At 38.2% G+C, this 23,450-nt stretch overlaps 1 protein-coding gene across 1 annotated transcript in view; it reads left to right on the top strand.

Annotated features, from left to right (window-relative positions):
- COL12A1 (collagen type XII alpha 1 chain) overlaps nt 1-23,450 on the top strand; it is a 137,400-nt gene that overhangs the window by 10,033 nt on the left and 103,917 nt on the right. Inside the window, 12 exon segments of the mRNA XM_065588059.1 lie at nt 5,207-5,323; nt 7,396-7,539; nt 8,123-8,182; nt 9,677-9,940; nt 10,118-10,282; nt 10,734-10,907; nt 11,799-12,089; nt 12,320-12,922; nt 14,261-14,533; nt 17,436-17,708; nt 19,675-19,947; nt 21,751-22,023. Of these exon segments, the coding sequence (XP_065444131.1) occupies nt 5,207-5,323; nt 7,396-7,539; nt 8,123-8,182; nt 9,677-9,940; nt 10,118-10,282; nt 10,734-10,907; nt 11,799-12,089; nt 12,320-12,922; nt 14,261-14,533; nt 17,436-17,708; nt 19,675-19,947; nt 21,751-22,023 (2,910 nt within the window).

The raw sequence follows: 23,450 nt of genomic DNA, 5'->3' as shown, positions 1-23,450 counted from the left end.
GAATATTGGGGTCTGTCCATCCTTCACAGAACTCACTTCAGTAGGAGCAAGATTAGACATATTGTTTGACTGCTGCTGCAATGCTAGCCAGCGAGAGAAATCATACCATTCTATTTTATGTTTCAGAGTAGCAGCCGTGTTAGTCTGTATCCGCAAAAAGAACAGGAGTACTTGTGGCACCTTAGAGACTAACAAATTTATTAGAGCATAAGCTTTCGTGGGCTACAGCCCACTTCTTCGGATGCATATAGAGTGGAAGATATATTGAGGAGATATATATATACACACATACAGAGAGCATGAACAGGTGGGAGTTGATAAGACAACTCCCACCTGTTCATGCTCTCTGTATGTGTGTATATATATATCTCCTCAATATATCTTCCACTCTATATGCATCCGAAGAAGTGGGCTGTAGCCCACGAAAGCTTATGCTCTAATACATTTGTTAGTCTCTAAGGTGCCACAAGTACTCCTATACTATTTTATGTGCCCCCCAAAAATGGTAGTGGTTACTTTAATTTCTCAGTTATGAGGTTGGAATTTTTATTTAACGGATAGTTAGATGCTGCAGGACAGCAGCTTCTAGAATATGATAATTTTACTATAGGTCAAATTATGGATCTAAATTATTTGACAGTATTCTTTTAAGTAATCTTTCCCTCTCTCATTAGATATTCATTGGGAACTTCTAGCAGCTACCTTGTACAATCTATGAAATGCCATTGGCTTTTATTTTATATTGGGTTTGTGCTATCTGCTAAGCAATACAAACCAATATAATGTATACATAACAAGGGGAAAAAACCTCTATATTTTTAGTCTTAGCAAATATTCTGATATATACAATATAAATAGTGGTATGAATTAGATACATCATGACTGGACATGCATTTTTTTTGGATATATAACCGGGGTTGGCAACCTTTCAGAAGTGGTGTGCCGAGTCTTCATTTATTCACTTTGATTTAAGATTTCGCATGCCAGTAATAATTTTAACATTTTTAGGTCTCTTTCTAGAAGTCTATAATATATAACTAAACTATTGTTGTGTGTAAAGTAAATAAGGTTTTTAAAATGTTTAAGAAGCTTCATTTAAAATTAAATTAAAATGCAGAGCCCCCTGGACAGTGGCCAGGACCCAGGCAGTGTGAGTGCCACTGAAAATCAGCTCACGTGCCGCCTTTGGCACGCGTGCCGTAGGTTGCCTACCCCGATATATAACATAGGTTATATAATAAAGAAATTTATCTTACGATAGTTCTAGAAGTGACTGAGACATATATGAACACATGAAATATTGGCTTCTAAAAATGGCTTATTGAAAGTTGTTTGTTTAATTCATTGGAACCTCCTTATTGCCCCCAAGCCCTGGTGGAATTAGTGAATTGTGTGCAGGCCCTCTCAGAGGTCAAGAGAGACCCAGGCTACCTCCAGCTTTTGAGGCCCCTAGCCATAATAAAAATAAAAAATGATGACACATGAAAACAATATAAGTGACCAAAAAAGAGTGAGACATAATTTGAATATTTTTCTATTTAACAAATGCTTTTCTAGCCGTTTTCTGTGGAAATGCACTAATTATTGAGGAAAAATCTAGCTTTCGTGCAATGTCACAGTTGATATTAAGCATGGCGAGCCTATTCAAACGCTCTTGTCCCATAGCTGAATGGTGATAGTTCTTTACCTGCTTCAACATGTTGAAGGTCCGTTCACCTGAAGCCACTGATGCAGGCAAACTGACAAAAATACGCAATATTTATGAACATTTTTAACTCTTTAATATGACAAAATCTATATCAGTTAACAAAAAAATTATGTCTTTTTACCAAAATATGTCTTTTATTTACCTAAATTTGCAGCTCTAAGCTGAGTCACATTTTGGTCCGATAGGGATGCGCATAAAAGCAAGTTGCTAAACTTATCAAATGCCAAAAAATTAACAAGTGTCTAAATTTGAGGCCCTCTTTGAGCTTGAGGCCCAGGTCAAAAGATTGGCCCTGATTATGTGGTGGATTGAGACCAGTCTGCGGCCATTTAGCTGCAAGTTCCATGATTTAGAGACATTTATATTGTTTTAAATGAGTTCTATATCATTAGTACTAAGCAAACAATGCAATTTTTCTCTCATTAAGTAACTGTACAATCTTATCAAGTATTATTAGTTTTTGGGTTACTAGGCAAATATATCTTATTATTCTCCTTTCCCATATTTGCTGGAATATTATGGCATTACCATACATTAAGGTCCTGATCCTGTACGTCTGAAGTCAATGGAAGCATTGCCATTGACAGCACAGGATCAGGCAGTAAATGCCTAATCTCTGTTTTGCAGAGACTTACACAGAGGTAACTTTATTTGCATGAGAAATCTTGATGAGGGCTACTCACATGAGTATAGTTATATGCATACATAGGTCTTTGTAGGATCAGGGCTTTAGGGGCCCTGTTCCTTAGGCCTAGCATAGGCAAAACTCCCATTGTGTTCAGTGGACATTTTGTCTATTAAAGTACTGCAGGATTGAGCCCATATAACAAGTATATGATTTCGTCATGGTGAGCCAGGGAATAAGAATAATAATGTGAAATAGCAGTTGTCTCATTTATTTTTGATTAACATAATGAGATTTTTACCACAAAATCTTTTACAATGCTTCATTTGACTCCTTGTTCTCAGTCATATGACCACAGTTAGGCCCCGAGCCTGCAATAAGTTCCACAGTGGTTAACCCTTGGACTGTGCAGAACCCCACTGGATTCCGTGGGGTTTTGGGTGAGGCTTGGATCCAGTTGCAGGCTTGGAGTCTAAAGAGCTTTTCTTTCACTTGAATGGTGTTAATTCAATAGAAATGTTAATGGCTGGGGGCCAAATCCTGCATGTCCAAGGGAAAATTCCTGTGACTTTAATGGGAGCAGCATTTGGATTTGTTTAGCTTTCATATGTGGATGGCATTTACAGTAGTTAAATATTGATTGTATTCTACTTTTTAATTTCCAAGTACCACTTATGAGTTTTCATAAAATCCTTTAAAATGTTAAAGACTTTTCCCCACAGTCAGTTTTTCAGTTTATCAGGAATCCGGTCATTTGGATACCAACAAGTTGGGCTGCTGCTGTCCTTCAGCAGTTACAGCCTAAGGTCTCTGCTGCATCAGGTCAATTTACTTTCAAGGTTGGTGGTGCTATTTTTTCCATGTACTGATTTTTTTTTCTTTTGAAGCATGCTCAGGTCAGTTGTCTCTGCCTTTGCATTAAATTTGTCCTGAGCCATTGCTACTGAATCAATATTTTATAATGATATTCTTAATATGCAAATGTATTTTACTATTAACATCTGTTGCATGATTTTGATACTAAATAACTACTTTGCTGTCTCTAGCAATGTGATTACAGGAAACAGAATGATGAAAAAACTGCATGCAGATTAATAGTCTAATCTCACTGCCTGTGTATGGATAATAGGAAAAATAACATTTATTCCAGTACTAGTATATCTATTATATCAATATTACAAAGCCATATTATCCTATGGTTGGAAGTGACAGTAAATATCTATAAAAAGACTGTCTACTTCATTTTTATCATTTATTATTATTGTATAAAGGCCTAGCAGCAGTTTAAATTCTGTGATTTATGTCTCAAAGATGCTCTTTTCACTGAAACGTGTTTAAATAACAAAACAAAAAATCCTTAATATGTGATGGAGATCTTCCAGGAAACAGACAAAGTCTGACTAATAAAGAATGCTTGCAAAACAGAGGAAAGTATTTATGGAAAGTATGGCTGAATCTTATCTTACTTTGTAGACCTGTTTAAATAGTAATCTATACTATACCTACCATGCACTGACAGTGAGTCAGTAAAATACTGCATGACTGAGCATGAAAATTTTAAAAAGAGAATATCATTATAAAATATTTTATGAAACGTCTTTGTGTAATGAACCCTGTACATGGAGGCTTTTGTCCATTGTGGGAAGCTAAAAAAATAATAATTGACATTTCATGTCCATATGCATGATGCTGCAAAATAGCGTATGTAAACTATTTCTTTCTATACTGTTCAATTACTTCTGTCACCAGCTCCTACAAGTTTTTATTTGCAGTCCTTTGTTCCGATCACTGGTGCCCTCTTCACTGTTTTCTATAAATTCTGTAAATAAATGTCTACAAATATACCTTGATGTTGTCTTTTCATAATTAACCAATGTGTTTGAAAGAACCATACTGGCATTTTATGTTAAAATGCTACTTCTAGTATGGGTACACCTGCTGCAAAGGGAACATGATAACGATGGTTTACACCTTGGAAATTGTACAGCAAACTGGTGTAAACAGGGAGAATCGTAGCTTTGCGAACTTTTGTATCAGTTCAGATATTACAGCAAATTCCTTATAACCATTGTTATTTGTTAACCCCTTCATTCCTGAATTCTTTGCAACCATATGCAAAATATGCCAGATTAGTGGCACCTAGGAACAAAGGGGTTAAGCTCCCAGTACTTTGGAATAATGTAATACATGGATATAGTATTCTTGATATACATTTGACATGTATACTTACATATTGAACATAATATAAATTGTTTGACTAAACATTAAAATGCTCAAACTTTTTCTGTATTATTAAAAATCTATTTTTCTTTATCTCTGCCAAGTTTTTAGATTTAGTGAAATATAATTGGTAAGAAATATGAGTATGCAGAGACCATTTCAAAAAGATGATCAATTCTTTGATGTCCTATGGAAAAGAGTACTGTATTGATGTTCTAAACGATCTCATGGTGTTGTAAGCAGGTTGTGATTTGGCATGCTTGTACGATCTGCACCCAGCATGTACAAAAAATCCTTTAATTGTTATGTGACATGTTTGCATATGTGGTTATTATCTGTGAACTCATTGTACATGTATCCAAATGTGTTTTCTATTGTGCTTGATTTTGCTGGCCATTCTTGAATGACTTGGCAACTCAAGAAACAAATGTTCTGTGCTGTCCTTTGTAATGCGTATGCTCTCTGATGTTTTGTCATATTTCGTCATCTTTTATTTTACTCTTTTTTCCAACAACATATCTTTATATTTGTTGGAAACAAATTTATGCAAAGACAATCTTAGTAAGCTTTGCTCAACATTATTATTTTATTTATTAAGATGATGGTAGCTTGTTCTATTTAGTAAACATTTCCCTGATGTAAATCTTTTGCAGTTAATCCACCGTCAGACTTGAATTTTACAATTATAGATGAACATACTGTTCGAATGTCATGGACAAGACCACCTGATGCAATAGAGGGGTACAGGATAACAGTGGTCCCTACGACTGGTAAGGTTTTGTTTTATAAAGTCACTTGATCTCACACCACTACATTTGTTTTTGTGAAATCTATTAAAAATGATTTTTGTGTAAGTGTCGAAATGAAGTATGAGGATAGATGTTAACGTCCTAATTTTTACAGGTAAGATTGTGCCTTGTCCTTACACAGCTCCATAGAGGCATAGGAGGGAGCAAGGATTTCCCTCTCTTGTGTGGCATGTGTTAGGGCTACCTGCATTGTAGCTTCAACACTTTGGAATACGCAAGGATTGTGCTCTAGATGCTTCTCCCTTGGAGCATCTAGGTGTGGAGGGGCAGGAAGTAGGTGAAGGCAGGGCTACACCTCATAAAGAGGAGATGTAAATTTCAGCCCCTGAGGGAAAATAGGGAGTTCCTGGGAGGGTGGGCCTGCACTACCCCTGGCTGCGTGATGCAGGCAGATAGCAAAATCTAGCCTTTGGGTTCTGCCACCTGTTCAGGCCCTTCACTCATGGTTAATCTCTTCAGCAGTTTAGTTTCGTAACAGCCCCTGTCCCAAAACACTTGGCGGCCCAATATTGCAAACTGGGATTTTCAAAGGGCCTAAGGATTTTAGGGACCCAAATCCCATTGAAAGTCATTTGAAAATCCTGGCTGCGAAACCTTATTCATACCAGTTAACTCTTACTCTTGTGAGTAGTCTCACTAAAGTCAGTGATACTTCTTACATCCGTAAGGGTCTGCAGGGTTGGGCCCTGGAATCCTGGCGTTAGTGTAGAAAGTTTACCCACTCTTTCATTTCCCTAAGATATACGTAATCTTGCATAGTTCTGAACACTTTCAGCTCCTGTTAACTTAAATGGGAATTGAGAACACTATCCACTGCTCAGGAGACACTATGCAGGATTAGGTCCAAATGTTCTAGGGTTGGCTAGTGAATATTCATTGATGTTGATTAGATTTGCAGAACTTTTTCTTAAACATGTAGCGCATTGTCAGAAATAGTTGCTGAATGACATACATTGACGGTAGATAGGTGGTGGAAGTTCTGCTACTATTAGGGTGACCAGATGTCCCATTTTTAAAGGGACAGTCCCGTTTTTTGGGACTTTTTCTTATATAGGTGCCTGTCCCGTTTTTTCACAGTTGCTATCTGGTCACCCTAGCAACTGTTGCTTTTAGCTGTATGGGGGAAAGGTAATGTCCACTGTTGATAATCTTCTTAATGATGTCTGATTCCTGGAAATCCTGTTTCAGCTGTTATCCCAGTGTAAATCAGGAGTAATTCCTAATGACCTTAGTGTAAAACTGATATGAATTCAGAATCAGATCCAGCCATACTGTTTTTAACCAAAACTGACTCTATAAATGGTGTGTCTCTGAGTCTCCTCTGCCTTGCCCCTTAACAAGTGCAGAGTGAATGTGAAATGCTACTAAGTCCAAATGACAGTATTTCTCATGCTAATTCTCCACACATGTTGGTGGCTACTCACAGTGCAAGGCAGTTGAGAATCAGGCCCAGTGCACGTCCACAGTAGTATTAGAAATACCAATTTGGAAGCATGTCTCTTCTGCCTGATTTTACATATTGGAAAATTAAAAATGATCTTCTATTAAAAATATAATAGCTTAAATAACATAAAAGAACCTTATACCAACCATGTGCTTTTTCTAGGGAAAATAGTGTGCATCTCTCAGTGTAAAATATTGGGGCCACATCTCCTTTCATTTTTACCAGTGTAAATCATTTGTAACTCAACTACAATCACTGGAGTTATACCTGTGTAAAATGAGGTTAGAATATGATATGAGGTTAGAATCAGACCCACTATATAAACTGATTTTCTGAATGACAGCTAATTTTATTGTACACATGATTGGTTTTAAAATTGACGATTAAATAAAATGCTTTATTGGAAGCAGTTCTGTATGTCCTTTGCAGCTAGGTGTTTCAGGAAGGCAAACAACTGTTTTAAAATTTTATTTACAGCCTGTGGACAGATAACTCTTTCTACTGTGTTTTCAGATTATGAAAAACTCATAATTATTATGATTGGGTTTAGACCCTTTGTGTTAAATGTGCTTTGTATGTTGTATTGCAGATGGACCTACTAAAGAATTTACCCTTGCACCTAGTGTTACCCATACTATATTGTCAGATCTTACACCTGATACAGAATATGTTGTGACAATAGCTTCATATGATGACAGAGAAGAGAGTCTACCCGTCTTTGGCCAACTTACAAGTAAGTACACATAAAAAAGTTAGACATAGCTGAATAAAGCAACTTAAGTGGCTATTTAATATTTGGGTTATAGGAGCAAATTCTGGGTTGGTGCCAATTGGCCAACAAAACATCATTGCATACCTATAGCCTGGCCATCTGTGGCCCATGAGCAGCCTTTTCCCCATTATGCTTTGTTTCTGGCTTTGCCGCAGATTTCTCATATAATCACAAGCATGTTACTTAACCACAGTTTACCCATCTGTAAGATGGGGATAATATTATTTACCTGATTTACATGGTGTTGCAAAGGTTAATTATTAGTTCTCATAAACACTTCAGGATGGAAGGTGCAGTGTGAGCACAAGGAATTTGTAATTATTTATGTATTGGCCTAACTCTAATGCTGTCAAATCAGTGTCCAGGAATTGTACTTGTAAATTGCACATATGCATTCTCATTCTGAGAGAGGCACACTACAAATCTGATTGACGTATCTCCTTCTCACCTTGTTTTTCTTGACTTTTACAAAATGTAACCTATAGCCAAGTGACAATTTCTTGTTTCCTTTCCACTAATCCTGTTTATGTTGTGGTTTGTTTAGTTCAGACAGGTGTTGCAGTGAGTCCAGAGGACAAGAAGCCCGGCCAGATTCACATAAAAAGTACGTTTTTTGTCTTCCAGCCTATGTGACATTTTAGAGGTAACTAAGGGTTTGATCCAAAGCCCATTTATGTCAGTGCAAAGTCAGGGCTTTGGATCAGATGATAAAGTCAAATTCTGTGCCTATGTTGTTTAGCAGTAAGGTTGTACTAATATGTAATCTGGCTGAGTGTGCTGGGCTGACTAAACTTGAGGAGGGTCTGAAAATCTGCTGCGTCTGTATGGGAAAGAGGTGAAAATCTGAGCTGAGAGCCAGGGATTTCATGCAAATAAGCTCACGTCCTCTGAGCAACCCTAAGCACATCTCAGCCCTTTAATAAATGTCTCCCTGCTGAGGACACACAGGGTTGCAGAAAAAACCTGTACTGCTGCCATGTTGGGATAAGGGTGGGGGAGGGAGAGAAGAGCAGTATCAGAATTAATTCTTCCCCAGCATCAAATCCTTCTACAACATTGTATATTGGGGGGTGTGCACTGCTGCAGGAGCTGTATGTCTCCTTTTGTAACTACTGATCACTGCAGGACAAGATACTCTTCGACCCCAGCCTGAGCTCCTGGTTTCATTTTGGAGCTCCCAGTTGGAAGGCCTCTGTTGAGGGTGTGCAGCTCCATTCAGGTTCTCCAACCAAAACTTGCCATCAGGAGCTCAGGCTGCACATGCTCAGTGCCTCTCCAATGTCATCTCTTAGTTCCTAGGTAGAGAGAGAGACTGCAACACCACTTTGGGGCAGTGGAAGAGCTGGTGTTACATAGCCACTTCTGAGGCTGGCTTCCTCCTTTAGCACACAAATAGTTCTTTGTGGTTTTGAAGTCTGGTTGGGGTGCACGGCTTTGGTAAGTCCTGTGCTGCAAATGGACCAAAGCCCAGGGACAAATTCTTCCTACAGATATGCAGATCTCCTTTTGATATCAATGGAATATTTGTACATATGCAAAGGCACATTTGGCCACAAGCAACTTGGTGTTGATTCAAATTAGACCCATTAATAATAGGTCTAATTTATAAAAGTTATAAAAAGTTTAACAGGGTTGTGTGATTTTTGCATAGATGATCAGTGTGTCATACAAAAAAGGAGTCTGTCACGTCCAAAATCACATTTTAACACATTTTACTAATACTATATTTTATTAGAGGTTTAGTAAAGTTATTTTCCACCAAAAGCATTGAATGTTTTGTTCAGTGTTTACTATTTCTGCCCCAGTGCTTATCAATGTTATTGTAATGAATTTCTCTGTTTCTGGAATATCCTCACAGTAGATATGTCACTAAAGCTAGGTGAACAGTGTCCAACCCAAGTAAGATATTTCAAATAAGGATTCTAATCTGTTTAATTTCTGTTTGGCTTGGCTTCTATTTGTTAGAGTTCTATTGTTCATTTTTAACTGATAGCTTTTGACTATGGTATGGGGTATTGAAAGTGTTTGGAGATATTGACATGTAAGTGATTTTTCATTGTTCTGTTAAGAGATTTGTGTTGTTTTTAATGTGTTTCAGAATGTTCTGTCAGTGCACTGACAGATTTAGTTTTTCTTGTGGATGGCTCGTGGAGTGTTGGGAGAAGTAACTTCAGATATATTTTGGACTTCATGGACACTCTTGTATCGGCTTTTGACATTGGGGAAGAAAAGACACGAATTGGAGTTGTTCAGTACAGTACTGATACAAGAACTGAGTTCAACTTAAATCAGTATTTCAGAAGGAATGATCTTCTTAATGCAATTAGAGGAATACCTTACAAAGGTGGCAATACAATGACAGGTACAGATTTTATAACATATAAAACATATGATAACATATGAAAGCTAAAAGCAATAGTTGAGGGAAAAACTTCCACTGAAATCTGTTTGTATAGCATTTTATTTTACAGTTGAAATACTATTTAAATCCTAGTTCACTCATACCTAAGAAAACCACAGACCATTTTGTTGTTTTTAGGTGAAGCTATTGATTATCTGATTAGGAATGCATTCACTGAATCTGCTGGAGCAAGAAAAGGCATTCCTAAAGTAGCAATTATCATTACGGATGGAAAATCTCAAGATGAAGTTGAAATTCCTGCAAGAGAGCTTCGCAACATAGGAGTTGAAGTCTTCTCCTTGGGTATATAAGTTATTCATTAATTATTGTTACTATTTAATATTGTGGATAAATTTAATGCTCATTAAAGTGAGGCATTAACATTCTAAGAGCACTAGCTTGATTCATGCATTTTACAGGCTAGGGATGTTCAATGCATGGTACCTGAGACTGGCCCTTTGGTCTCTCCTGAGCAGAGAGTCCCAGCTGTGCCAAACTGTGTGGTAGTTTTGTAACGTGTCCAGAGGGAGACTAGGATATGACCGACAAACTCGGTTTGACATATGACCTCATTAAGTAAAAGTCTACTGCATTAACCCACAGCTTTAATTAAGTTTTAGTAGCCTGGTTGTTAATAATTAAAGAGCTTAACCTGCATCAGCTTTATTCCAAGATGCTTTAGAACTTTAAAAATAGACTTACAAAGATCTAAATGTTATACACATAATATGATCTCATCTGTCATAACTTTTAGGAATCAAAGCAGCAGATGCAAAGGAACTGAAACTTATGGCATCTCAGCCATCCTTGAAGCATGTTTTTAACGTGGCAAATTTTGATGGAATAGTGGATATACAGAATGAAATAATCTCACAAGTGTGCTCAGGTGTTGATGAACAGCTGGGTGAATTGGTTAGTGGAGAAGAAGGTGAGACCTTTTACAAAAGTTTATTGTTAACTGGAATGTACGGATATGTGTTTTTAATGTGATGGTCCATGCTTATTCTGATAGTTCCATTCATTTTATAATCTGCCATTAGAATATGGAAGACATGTTTCCAGCTGTATAGATTTAAACAGCAGAGGATTAGAACGCGTGTGGTTGACTGGATTTGAAATATCCCACTGAAGTCCATAACTACAAATTGTTACGTTGTCTTTAGAGTTATCAAATCCTGAGAACATAACACTTTAGACTACATGGTGGAAAATGTGTTGAACGAGAGAATTCACTTGAAAAGACCCACATGTGAAGGGCATGAATCATGCCCTATTGTGTCACTGGTTGTGCAGGGCAAGGCAGCTTGGGTTAAGGGGCGGAAGATATGGTTTGGCAACGATCCATGGGTAAAGACTGAAGACTGTTGAAACCAAATTGTGCTCAAGCTGTAGCCTTGCACTTTCTATGCCTCTTCAAGATTCCAAAATCTTCCCCTTCTAGACAATGACAGAGTAGACTGCTCTATTTCTGTGGTTTCCTGTGGGTGCCTTTATTCATTCAAACCTTCTGATATGTTTCCGGGAAATAGATAGGGAAAGTTTTATTGCTGGTTTGAATGACAAGGTTTCCATTGTCCTTTTTGAGGCGATATGGAGTATAGCTTTTGTTGTTGACCTTCTGCCTCATTTGGAGTCCCCCACCATTCTGCTGAGTTTATTTACATCTACATTATTTTTATTTTTTTAAAATAACTAGAGAAAATTGGAGCAAATACAACTGTATCTGTCATAAAAGTCGGACATAAAAACAAATCAATTTTGAAAAAAAATCTGCTTATCATTGTATTTGATCTTTTTGGATTTGTTTTTAATTTTTCAGCTGTGGAGCCTCCTTCAAACCTAGTGGCCACCCAAATCTCATCAAAATCTATTAGAGTGACTTGGGATCCATCTGCTAGCCAAATAACAGGCTACAGAGTGCAATTCTTTCCAATGATAGCAGGCGCCAAACAACATGTGCTGAGTGTTGGTCCTCAAACTACTGCTTTAAATGTAAGAGATCTTTCTCCAGAAACAGAGTACCAGATTAGTATATATGCAATGAAAGGAATGGCAGCCAGTGAGCCAATTACAATAATGGAAAAAACACAGCCAGTCAAAGTTCAAGTGGGTAAGTTATCAATATGGTTCTGATATTGTCGCTCTTTTTTATACCTCTAAATGTCTCTCTTAATAAAAGACCTTCACTTACTGGAAGACATAGTTTTAGTTAATGGAATTAGTTTAACCAAAGACCATCATCGTTTAGTGTTTATAAGTGATGAGTCAGCTGATTAGAAAAGCTGCAATAGAAGTGCCATGACTATTGGCTTTTATACTTGTAATTTTTTCTCTTTACAGAATGCTCCCGTGGTGTGGATGTAAAAGCTGATATTGTGCTTTTAGTGGATGGCTCCTACAGCATTGGTATCGCCAATTTTGTTAAAGTAAGAGCCTTTTTGGAAGTGTTAGTTAAAAGCTTTGAGATTTCACCTCAAAAAGTACAAATAAGTCTTGTCCAGTACAGCAGGGATCCCTATACGGAGTTTTATTTGAACAGATACAACAAAATTGAAGATATAATTCAGGCTATTAACACCTTCCCCTACAGAGGTGGATCTACAAACACAGGCAAAGCGATGACCTATGTGAGGGAGAAAGTATTTGTTATCAACAGAGGATCAAGACCTAATGTACCAAGGGTCATGATTCTTATTACTGATGGAAAATCGTCAGATGCCTTTAAAGAGCCAGCCATAAAATTGAGGGAATCAGATGTAGAGATATTTGCAGTTGGTGTTAAGGATGCAGTACGTACAGAATTGGAAGCAATTGCTTCACCACCTGCTGAAACCCATGTGTACACAGTGGAAGATTTTGATGCTTTCCAAAGAATATCATTTGAACTTACACAGTCTGTCTGCCTACGAATTGAGCAGGAACTGGCCGCTATAAGGAAGAAAAGTAAGTAATTATCAATAATTAGAGAAATTAAAAAAAAAAGCAATGAAAATAGTCTGAGCCAAATTTGATTCTCAGTTACATTTATTTAACCCCCTTATTGTCAATGAAAATGTCCAGGTATAAATGAGGGCACAATCTGTTCATCTGTTTTTACCTAAAGTGATACAATCAAAACATAAAATAACTCCAAATAATTAGCTAAGTGGACTTGATTCTTCACTTCATTACACCATTGGCTTCCATGGAACAATGCCGATTTAAAGTAATTTAAGATTCGACGGATTATTTTAAACTTATTAAAAACACTGGGGAAAAAACAACTATTTTATGAATGGTAAAGAAGAAAATTAACTGGGGAATACGTCCCCCCTGCAAGTGTTTAAGAAGACGTTAAAGTTGGAGGGCCAGATTTACACTGATGTCAATCTAGAATGACTTCAGTAGAGTTACTTTGCTTTTACACAGGAGTCACAGAGGTTAAAATATGTCCTCAGGAGTAAAAAATTACTTGCCATTGTCACTGTAAATTCTTCTGCGGTTATATTTAAAAGAGTTTAGAAAGTCAACAACTTCACAAATTTCAGGTTAAGAGTGAGAAATCCTTCATGACATTAATCCGCCTCACAGCAGTCAAAAACGTGAAGGAATTTTTCATCCGCTACTACATCCTGTGCTTTACAATTTTTGTATTTAAAAGGGACACTGAAGTTGGATAAGCCCAAAATTTGAAAACCCCAGCCTCTTTAAAAATAAGCCTTTGTTTTAGAATACCGTTGAGATCATGAAACTTTTATGTTGGAGGGCTCAAACACTTAACATCCCTACTGGTAGGCTAGCTAAGCCAACCAAAATTAGCTGAGGACTTCAGGTTTATGTTTGTGCCTCAGGTCATTTCCATTACTCCCCCTTCTGGATCCATTCTTGTAAGAGTGTTGAAATTCTGTTAATTTCATTTGTGTGCTAGTGGTCCAGTAAATTGAGGATGCACTGTTGTCCCTTAGGAAACATGAGAAAGAAAGAACCCAGCTTGATTCTCAGATTCCACCTTAAGTTTTCAGGGCTGGCAGTAACAAATGACAACTTTTTAACTGAACTAGGACACTTGAGGTGGAAAACATTGAGTTGGTACTTCTACTCATTGTCATATTGTTTAAGACAACTCGGAGATCATCATAGAATTTTATGCATTCATGAGTGAGAATGACAAACAAGCATAGATGCATATCAAGAAAATATTTATTGATTCAAAGAAATCAGCTGACTGCAGGAAATGTTTTTGAGTGATTTTAAAGGGGTTTTTAAGTGTTTTATAGTAATGTCTGGCTTTTTTTAAAACAGGTTATTTACCTGCCCGTAATTTGGCCTTTTCTGAGGTAACGTCCAACAGTTTCAAAGTGAATTGGTCTCCAGCTGGATCTGAGGTTTTATCCTATCTTATTAAATATAAAGTAGCTGCTGGTGGAGAAGAATTCCTTGTTTCAGTGCCAGCTTCAAGCACTAGCTCAGTTCTCACCCATTTACTCCCTGAAACTCTTTATTCAGTCAGTGTGATTGCAGAGTATGAAGATGGTGATGGCCCTTCCTTGGATGGGGAAGAAACGACTTTAGAAGGTACCCTTCCTATTATGCTCAGCCAGAAACATGTTATGTATTCAAGTAACAATCTGTTTTATTGAGAGAACTTGTGTATGTGGAATACCAACCTAATGCTGAGAGATGGCACTGGTATGTGGGATGAGAATGGGAATTACTGTTTCCCAGTGCCTTGACTAAGGGTACATTTACTCTACCCGCCGAATCGGCGGGTAGTGATCGATCTATCGGGGATTGATTTATTGCGTCTAGTGTAGACACGATAAATCGATTCCCAATTGCTCTGCCGTTGACTCCTGTACTCCACCGCAGCGAGAGGTGGTAGCAGAGTCGATGGGGGAGTGGTGGCAGTCGACCCTGCGCCGTGAGGACGTGAGGTAAGTCGACCTAAGATACGTCGACTTCAGCTACGCTATTCTCGTAGCTGAAGTTGCATATCTTAGGTCGATCCCCCCACAGTGGAGACCAGGCCTTTAGGTCTAAAATTTCAATAAAGGACAGCTATTAGATTTAAGGTTGTGTTTTATTTCCCTTAAGTTTGCTGGATACTGTGTTTTCTTGGAGGTTCAGAAGCCGCTTTTCCAATAGAGTATGGTGGTATCAATAAATTAAATAACAAAAAAAGTATAACGTGAACACACACTGGTTAAGGCTCCGATCCAGCAAATTCATTGGGACTACTCACATGCTTAAAGTTAAGCATATACTTAAGTGGTTTGCTGCACCTAGGTCTTTTAATTTGTGTTTATAGAAAAAAAGGTTATATGGATAGAATAAAGAACTCTATTTCCCAGATGGGAACTCCTTAATAGCAAGACTTAATGGGCCTGACAGTATAGATATTAGACTACCATACGAGTTTTCTGTGAGTACCGTCTGCAAGATCACGCCTATTTTAAGGGGTAACATTACAGTTAATTTATTTTTTTTACCCCTATAGTTAGTTATTCAATTCAATCTAATCTAGCTAGGCTATTAAGCTGTACTCATTACTTTCCATATTCCTAGTTCACCCTATAATCTTCAACCTTTGTATTACAGAAGATTCTGGTGAACTACACGAACAAAGGGAATAGCATGAAAAGCTATTCTCTTGATGTATTTTCCTTAGTATTGATTAAAATATGTGTTTATTTATAAAATGGCTTGGATTGAGGGAACAGTCCAATTTGGCCCAGATCCTCAAATGCATTTAGACACCTAACGGACTTTGAGATGAATGGGAGTTGAGGATCTGGACTTTCATCCTGTACGTGTTGGTATACATAATCTCACTGTAACTGCACAGGTCATAATGTTTTAGCCACATGCAACTCTCCCTTAGGAAATCATCTGCCTCAAATGGCTGCTTGGCTGATACTATCCACACTTCATAAATCATAGAAATGTAGGTCTGAAATGTGAAGAACTGGGGGAACAGCAGCTTTAACAAAAATTTCAGACATGTCAGAAATACACTCCATATTGTGACTGATAGTGCATTTTAAAATGCTCATCATTTTGATCTGATAAAATCCTGCCATTTTTGAGAAGCCACTAATGCCATGTAAATGCCAATAGTTCTGCATGCTGAGTTGCCAGCAGTTTGGGTTGAATAGCTGGTTTCTTGATAGCTGATTTGGGCTTTAGGCAGCTACAGAGTTTAAATCCTATTCTGTATTTATGGTCAATTGAAAAAATAATTTTTTGTTTTTTTAAAGGAAGTGTTTTTTGTTCAACTTTCAAACAGATCTTTAACTGAATAACAACGAACAATATTTCTGGTATAATGATGTTCAAATTGTCTTTGTTGAGGAAGTTTACCTTGATGTGGTTAGTGAACACTCAAGAGCAAATGTTGTCCTCAAATGCAGGTGAATAAACTCCCATTGACTGCTGGGCAACATATGATATAATTTGGCCCAAGGTATGTGGCAAAGGATTACATTCTGCCCTGTTCCATCTATCCAATCCAGCTGAATGGTCTCAGCTGAAGCCATCATTTTTGTCAAGGAGCAGGCTATATTAAAAAGCAGGCCTTAGTTTTTCTTATCTTCCAGGATAACAAGCGATGTTCTCTCTTGAGGGGAACAGCCTAATTCATAAACATTTTAAATAGTCAATAAATGAAAAATTCATATCAATGCTGAGAATTTAGCTTATAGAGCTCCAATATTTTCAATATTTTTCCTGATTACTACATTAGATGGCTTTTCAAAATCTGGTGTGTGCATATGTATAGTCAAGTGCATCTGACACTCATCCGTGACTGGGGATGGCACAGAAGTAAATACCCACAATCAGTGAAATGTGTGCAAAAAAAAATCTTTATTAAGCAACCTGTTATTTTAAGAAACTGCCCGAGAGTATACACAAATGTACTGAGTACAGCTCTACTCTACCTTTATTAGAAGGCTACTTCTGTTAAACAACTACTTTGGCAGATCCTTGAGTGGTTACATAAATCAGCAAACATTGGTGCAGTTTAAGTTGTAGCCTTGGTTCTAAATTTTCAAAAGCAACTCATAATTTTGGTGGCCTGACTTGATAAGATCTTAAGAACGGCCATACTGGATCAGACCAATGGTCCATCTATGCCAGTATCCTGTCTTTCGACTGTGGACAGTGCCAGATGCTTCAGAGGGAATGAACAGAACAGGGCAATTTACTGAGTGATTCATCCCGTTTTCTGCTCCCCTTCTGGCAGTCAGATGTGGTACGCATTAAAGGGGCCTGATTTTCAGAAAGTGCGGTGTACCAGTTCTCTGAAACACCGAGCCCTTATAAGGTGTCTCAGATTGGTCATCCAAAATGAGAAGCATAGAAACATAACTATTCCCTTTTTGAAAATGTAGGCCCTGGTCTTGGTAAGTGGGGTGAAGTAATGCAGCTGGTTCTCTGAAGGCAAATGTTTGCAAATTATATTTGTGTTTGTTTGCAGTTAAGGGGGCTCCTCGAAACTTAATGATAACAGATGAAACTACTGATAGCTTTAAGGTTGGCTGGATGCCAGCTCCAGGAAATGTTCTGAGGTATAGGGTTGCATACAGGCCAGTGACTGGAAGAGAGAGAAAACAAGTAACTGTCCCAGCAAATGAAAGATCAACTACGCTACTGAACTTGACTCCCGATACAAGATATGAAGTTTATGTTATTCCTGAGTATCAGTCTGGGCCTGGAAATTCATTGAATGGATATGCAAAAACTGAAGAAGGTACGTAATAAATAACAAGCTTGTAGTGGGGCTTGAGAAGAAGGTTGTGCACATTGATATATTTTTTATTTTCAGTATGTGTAACTTGGATGTTCCTTTCTCTTTTTTCTTGTTACAGCAAGATGAATGGGGTGTTTTAGAATCATGCAAGTTTAATTGAGAAACAATTTAAATATAACAACATCCCAAATTCTAATCAAGAGCCTTTGGATTTTGCCTTTTGTAAACATTCTTGAATCTGTAACTCCTAAACGTGTTGATGTGCCTTGGGCAAAATGCCCACATATATGTCAGGCAAAGAAAATAAGACTTCTGAATTGTCTGTTACAAAAACATTTCAATTTGAAAGGTTTAAACTCAAACGAAATATGTATAAGCCTAAAAATTGTTCATGTAATATCATTGTAGGTTACACATCTTTATCTACTGTCAGCAAGTTGCTTATTTAGGGACTAATCCAGCATCCATTAAAATCAGTGATAGTCTTTACATTGAATTCAATAACTGTTGGATTGGGCTCTTAATGTTTATGCAACATTAAAACGTTACAAAAATAAAGATCAAATTTTGATTGCTAAATGGAAACTGGGGGCAGGAGCAGGGGCATGGGGACACCCTGACATTAGCCCTCTCTTCCCCCCTCCCCCTGCACAGCAAGCAGGAGGCTCTGAGGAGCAGCTCCAAGGCAGAGGGCAGGAGCAGCACATGGCAGTGGTGGGAGGGACAGCTGAACTGCCGTCAATTGGTAGCCTGCTGGGCGGCTGCCGCACAGGGAACTTAGGGGAGCGGGGAGCTGATAGGGGGGCTGCCGGTCCACCCTGGTCCAAGCCCCCACCAGCTAGCTCCAACAGGCTGCTCTTCCTGCAAATAGTGGAGAAAGCAGGCAGCTGCCAAACGACGTTATAAGGGAGCATTGCGCAAACTTAAATGAGCATGTTCCCTAATTGATCAGCAACGAAACAATGAAATAACATTAACCGGGACAACTTTAAGTGATGAGTTACTGTACTGTGGAAGTCAGTATTTTTGAGTGGTACTTAAAGTGTCTCATAGGAGACTTTTCCATAGGGAACCATATGTGCTCCTGTGCCTATGCATCTGACAAAGTGGGCATTCACCCACGAAAGCTTATGCTCCAATACATCTGTTAGTCTTAAAGGTGCCACAGGACTCTCTGTTGCTTTTTACAGATCCAGACTAACATGGCTACCCCTCTGATACTATGCACAAATGGTTACCACAAAAATAATTTTGCACTGTTACCTCACATTTTCATTGCTTTTATAAATTTTGTGCATCAACCTGAAAGTTATTTTAATGTAGTTTCTGTGCCATATAATATACATACCAATAAAAGATGTGCATGGTGACTTACGGAAGCAAATTGTTCTTCCTTGTCTCTGTTTTTTTCTTTCTGTTTTTTGTTTGTTTTTGTTTTGTTTTTTGTTACTGATAGTCTTAAACTGATTCCATAAGGGCCTATTTACATGCTTAAAATTAAGCACATGCCCAAGTGATTTGCTGGATCAGTGTCAGAGTGCTCAGCAAATTCCAGTATTGGGTCCTGAGTATTTGTAGTAGAAAGTGAGAACTGAGAGTTCACAGGCTACACCTTAATGGACAACTGTGTCCATGGGAAATGGGCAAAAAATGTTATCATGGTTCAAAAAGTTGGACTATATCACGAATGTTTATTATATCATGGTAATTTCAAAAAACACTTTAAAATAACAAAAAAGCACTAATTTGTCTCAGGGAATAACTTCTTGTGAAGTTATATTTAAAAAATTCCCTTCAGGTCTTAGATCAATGCTCTGGACTAAATCCTGGAATTTCCTGAGCAGTCTGGAACTGATCCAGCAAATCACTTAAGCGTGTATGCTATCTCTCTTATAATGATCTTAAAAGAAAGAAAGAAATGAGGCTTGTTTCATGATATGCTTTCAATATCTTTTAACATGTATAGTCCTAGGGACTCCAAGAAATCTGAGAGTTTCTGATGCTACAATATCCACAATGAAGTTATCTTGGAGTGCAGCACCTGGAAAAGTACAGCGATACCTTGTAACATATACTCCAGTGGCTGGAGGTGATACCAAGGAGGTAACAATAAGGGGTGATACCACCACTACAGTGCTGAGAGATTTAGAACACGGCACCAGATATGCACTATCTGTGACTGCCTTATATGCATCTGGAGCAGGGGACGCCCTCCCTGGGCAAGGAGAAACACTTGAAGGTAATTATTTTTAGATAGTATATAATCATTCATTTATTTGGTTACATTTTAAGTGCTTTAAATTGCACCATGTTCCTGAAGTTTCTACAGAAGTAAAACTCTGAATAAAAAATATGCCTAAGAACCTCCCTTCTTCCCTTTGTGACCATCCTTGTAAATCAAGCACAGTTGTCATCCCTCTACTCACAGCACAAGGACTATCTAAGGCTAGCATCCACTAGAGAGGACAGGTAGAGGTGGGGAATGTTCACTGGACAGGAGGATCCCACTATGCCTCCTGGAAAAGTGTGTTGCATTGGTAAAATATCCTCTGGGCTCCTGGAAGCTTTGGACTAAGTGACTTGCACAGCTGGGGCTGTGCGCCTCCAAACCAACCTCAGTATAGGTCTCTGCCTTACGGGATGCAGCTGGCTGTGAACTCGGGAACAGTTTGGTGACAGATCATTTTTATTATCTTGGTGTTAAAAAGTCTTGTCCGATTGAAAACATGGGCAGAGCTTTAACCTGTATTGAAACTCTGGTTGGAAATGACGTTTACTCTAAATGTAAGACATTCAGGGTCACATAAAATGAGCAACAGATAGCCTATGCATAGAGAGAATGGAACACAGCTGTTTGTGACCAATAAGAGCTAGAGCCTGGAAATAAATGCTAACAGAACCCTGGCAGGAATAAGCAGGAGACATAGGTTTCCTTATATGGATGGTAGGATGATGTCTCTCTGCCTTGCTGTGGAGAACTTCCCAGATGTAGATGCTGCTACTTGCTGTCTGAACATTCTCATTGTCATCCAATAATTGTCAATGGGTGGGACAACTTTGCCACTAGGCTTTGAAAGGAAACGTGGCTATGTTCTGTGCTGGTCAGGGGTGTATCTTGATGTCCCTAGGAGGTAAAATAACAGCAAATGAATGTAGTTCACATCCATAAAATAAACTAAAAGGGAATTGTTAATCTCACCCTTGAATACGTTAAGGGCTTACTTCTCATTTACATTTGGTCCCTTTTACACTGTGAGAGCAGTATGAAGGGCTCTTAAGGCAGATGAAAATAAGGCCCTGAAACAAGGACTTCCCAGCAATGCTGTGAGATAAGGTTCCAAATATTGAGAGGAGTATGGAAAACACAGCAGAAACCGAAATGTAAACTGCATAGTCACCAGAAGATCAAAGTTTAATCTCAGAAGTAAAAGGGGGCTAAGGAGTTTAGATTACCGTTCTGTTTGTATATCACCTAGCAACAAAGGGCCTCAATTCTGAGTCAGGCCTTTGTGCACTACTGCAATGTAAATGAATAAGGATAAGAAGAATATGAAAAAGAAACTGGTTGTGGTTTAGAATTTAAGAATTTCAAATTGATAAATGGGCCTTATCTCAGGGGTGGTTTTATATAAAAGCACCCAGCCCAAAATTTAAGATCACTGTTTTGCCAGTGTAGGAACAAAAGGAAAGGAGTAAATGTGACCAATGTAATAAATCTCACTAATGTAATAAATAAATGGTTTTTTTTTGTGCCCCATTCATTCTGGAGCCCATTGAGAAGTTTAAGTGATTTTCAGTTCAAGAGTACTCAGTAAATTCCAGAATTGACCCCTGAGGAGTTGTTGTAGAAAGTGAGAATTTAGAGTCCACAGGCTACATTCTAACAGACGTGTGCACCCAAGGGAGATGGGGAAGGGAACATGTTATCATGATGGTACTAAAAGCTTTACTATATCATGAATGTTCAAAAGTGATTTATCAAAATTAAGTATTATATCATAGTAATTTCAAAAACACTTTTAACATCTTTTCACATGTATAGCCCGAGGAAGTCCAAGAAATCTGAGAGTTTCTGATGCTACAACATCCACAATGAAGTTAACTTGGAGTGCAGCACCTGGCAAAGTAGAGTGGTACCGTATAACGTATACCCCAGTGGCCGGAGGTGAAGCCCAGGAGGTAACCATAAGGGGTGATACTACCACTACAGTGCTGAGAGATTTAGAACAAGGCACCAGATATGCACTGTCCGTAACTGCCTTGTATGCGTCTGGACCAGGGGACGCCCTCCCCGGGCAAGGAGAAACACTTGAAGGTAATTATTTTTAGATAGTATATAAATATTCATTTATTTGGTTACGTTTTAGGTGCTTTAAATTGCACCATGTTCCTGAAGTTTCTACAGAAGTGAAAATATGAGTCATGCCTATGTGCACTACTGCAACGTAAATGAATAAGGATAAGAAGAATATGAAAAAGAAACTGGTTGTGATTTAGCTTTTAAGAATTTCAAATTGATAAACGGGCCTTATCTCCGGAGTGGTTTTATATAAAAGCACCCAGCCCAGATTTTAACATCACGGTTTTGACAGTGCAGGAACAAAAGGAAAAGAGTAAATGTGTCTAATGTAACAAAGATCTATAAGGATCGACATCGGGCACGTGCTCACTGAATGGTACTGTATTTTATTTAAAATAGTAAATTGGAAATTTGAGGATATTTAGACAAAACCTATCCAGGTAAAGAAGGTAAGAATAAGAGCACAACAATTTTGGAGACAAATGAAAGTATCTTTAGGAGCTAATACTAGAAGTGCACTTAAAATTAAGTCATGTTACCCATGAATTTAAGATGAAGATGGTAGGATGTAGCTGAAATATTACGTAAGTCACATCAGCTTCTGAAATGAGGTGAAAATGTAACTAGCAGCATACTTGGATGGTTTGTCTATCCTCTTGGTGCAAAAATTGGCACAGACATTAATTACTGGAGAAATCAATGCCTCCCTGGGCCTCTGGTGCCCCATCATCAAAATAAATAAGGTCTTTGCTATCTGGGTTTAATGTTTGGAAAAGCATTTCAAATCCCTGATCATTACAAAGAAATAAAGTGGTTAGTCCAAGGAGGGAAGGTTGAGAAATAATAAGAAAAATAAATGAGGCAATTGAGAAAAGGTAAAGCTAATGAAACAAGGGTGGATAAAACAATCTTTAACTGTATCTCCTGCTCTTGTTTAGTCATGGTGGAAGGAAAAAGGAAAAATCCAAACTTTCCTGTGATTCCATGGAATTCTAATGTATAGGCAATAGGGGCCTTTGGATACATCTACACTGGAATAAAAGACCCACGGCTGGCCTGGGTCAACTGAGTTGTGCTTGCAGGTCTCGAGCTACGGGGCTAAAAATTGCTGCCCTCTCAAGGGATCCCCAAATTTGAGCTCTAGTCTGAGCTCAAACATTTACAAAGTTGCTTTACAGCCCTGCAGCCTGAGCCTCGATAGCCCAAGTCAGGTGATCTGGGCCAGCCGCAGGTGTTCGCTGTGTAGACGTAGTGACTTAAGGCAACAGCTTCTTTTTCTTGAGGTCTCTCCAAAGTATATTGTTGCATTTACTAATCCCACTTCCCTGTTTTTTCAAATCTGTCCTTTTCCTCCCCATTGCAACACATAAATGTTCTACAGCGTGTTGAGGCTTGTGGGACAGACTTGTCCTTTTTAGGCGTCTCCCTGAGGAAACCCCCGC

Source organism: Chrysemys picta, chromosome 3 (assembly GCF_011386835.1).
Source record: "Chrysemys picta bellii isolate R12L10 chromosome 3, ASM1138683v2, whole genome shotgun sequence".
Lineage (NCBI taxonomy): Eukaryota > Metazoa > Chordata > Testudines > Emydidae > Chrysemys > Chrysemys picta.
The sequence above is the reverse complement of the archived record's forward strand: the minus strand, read 5'-3'. Positions and strand labels throughout refer to the sequence as shown.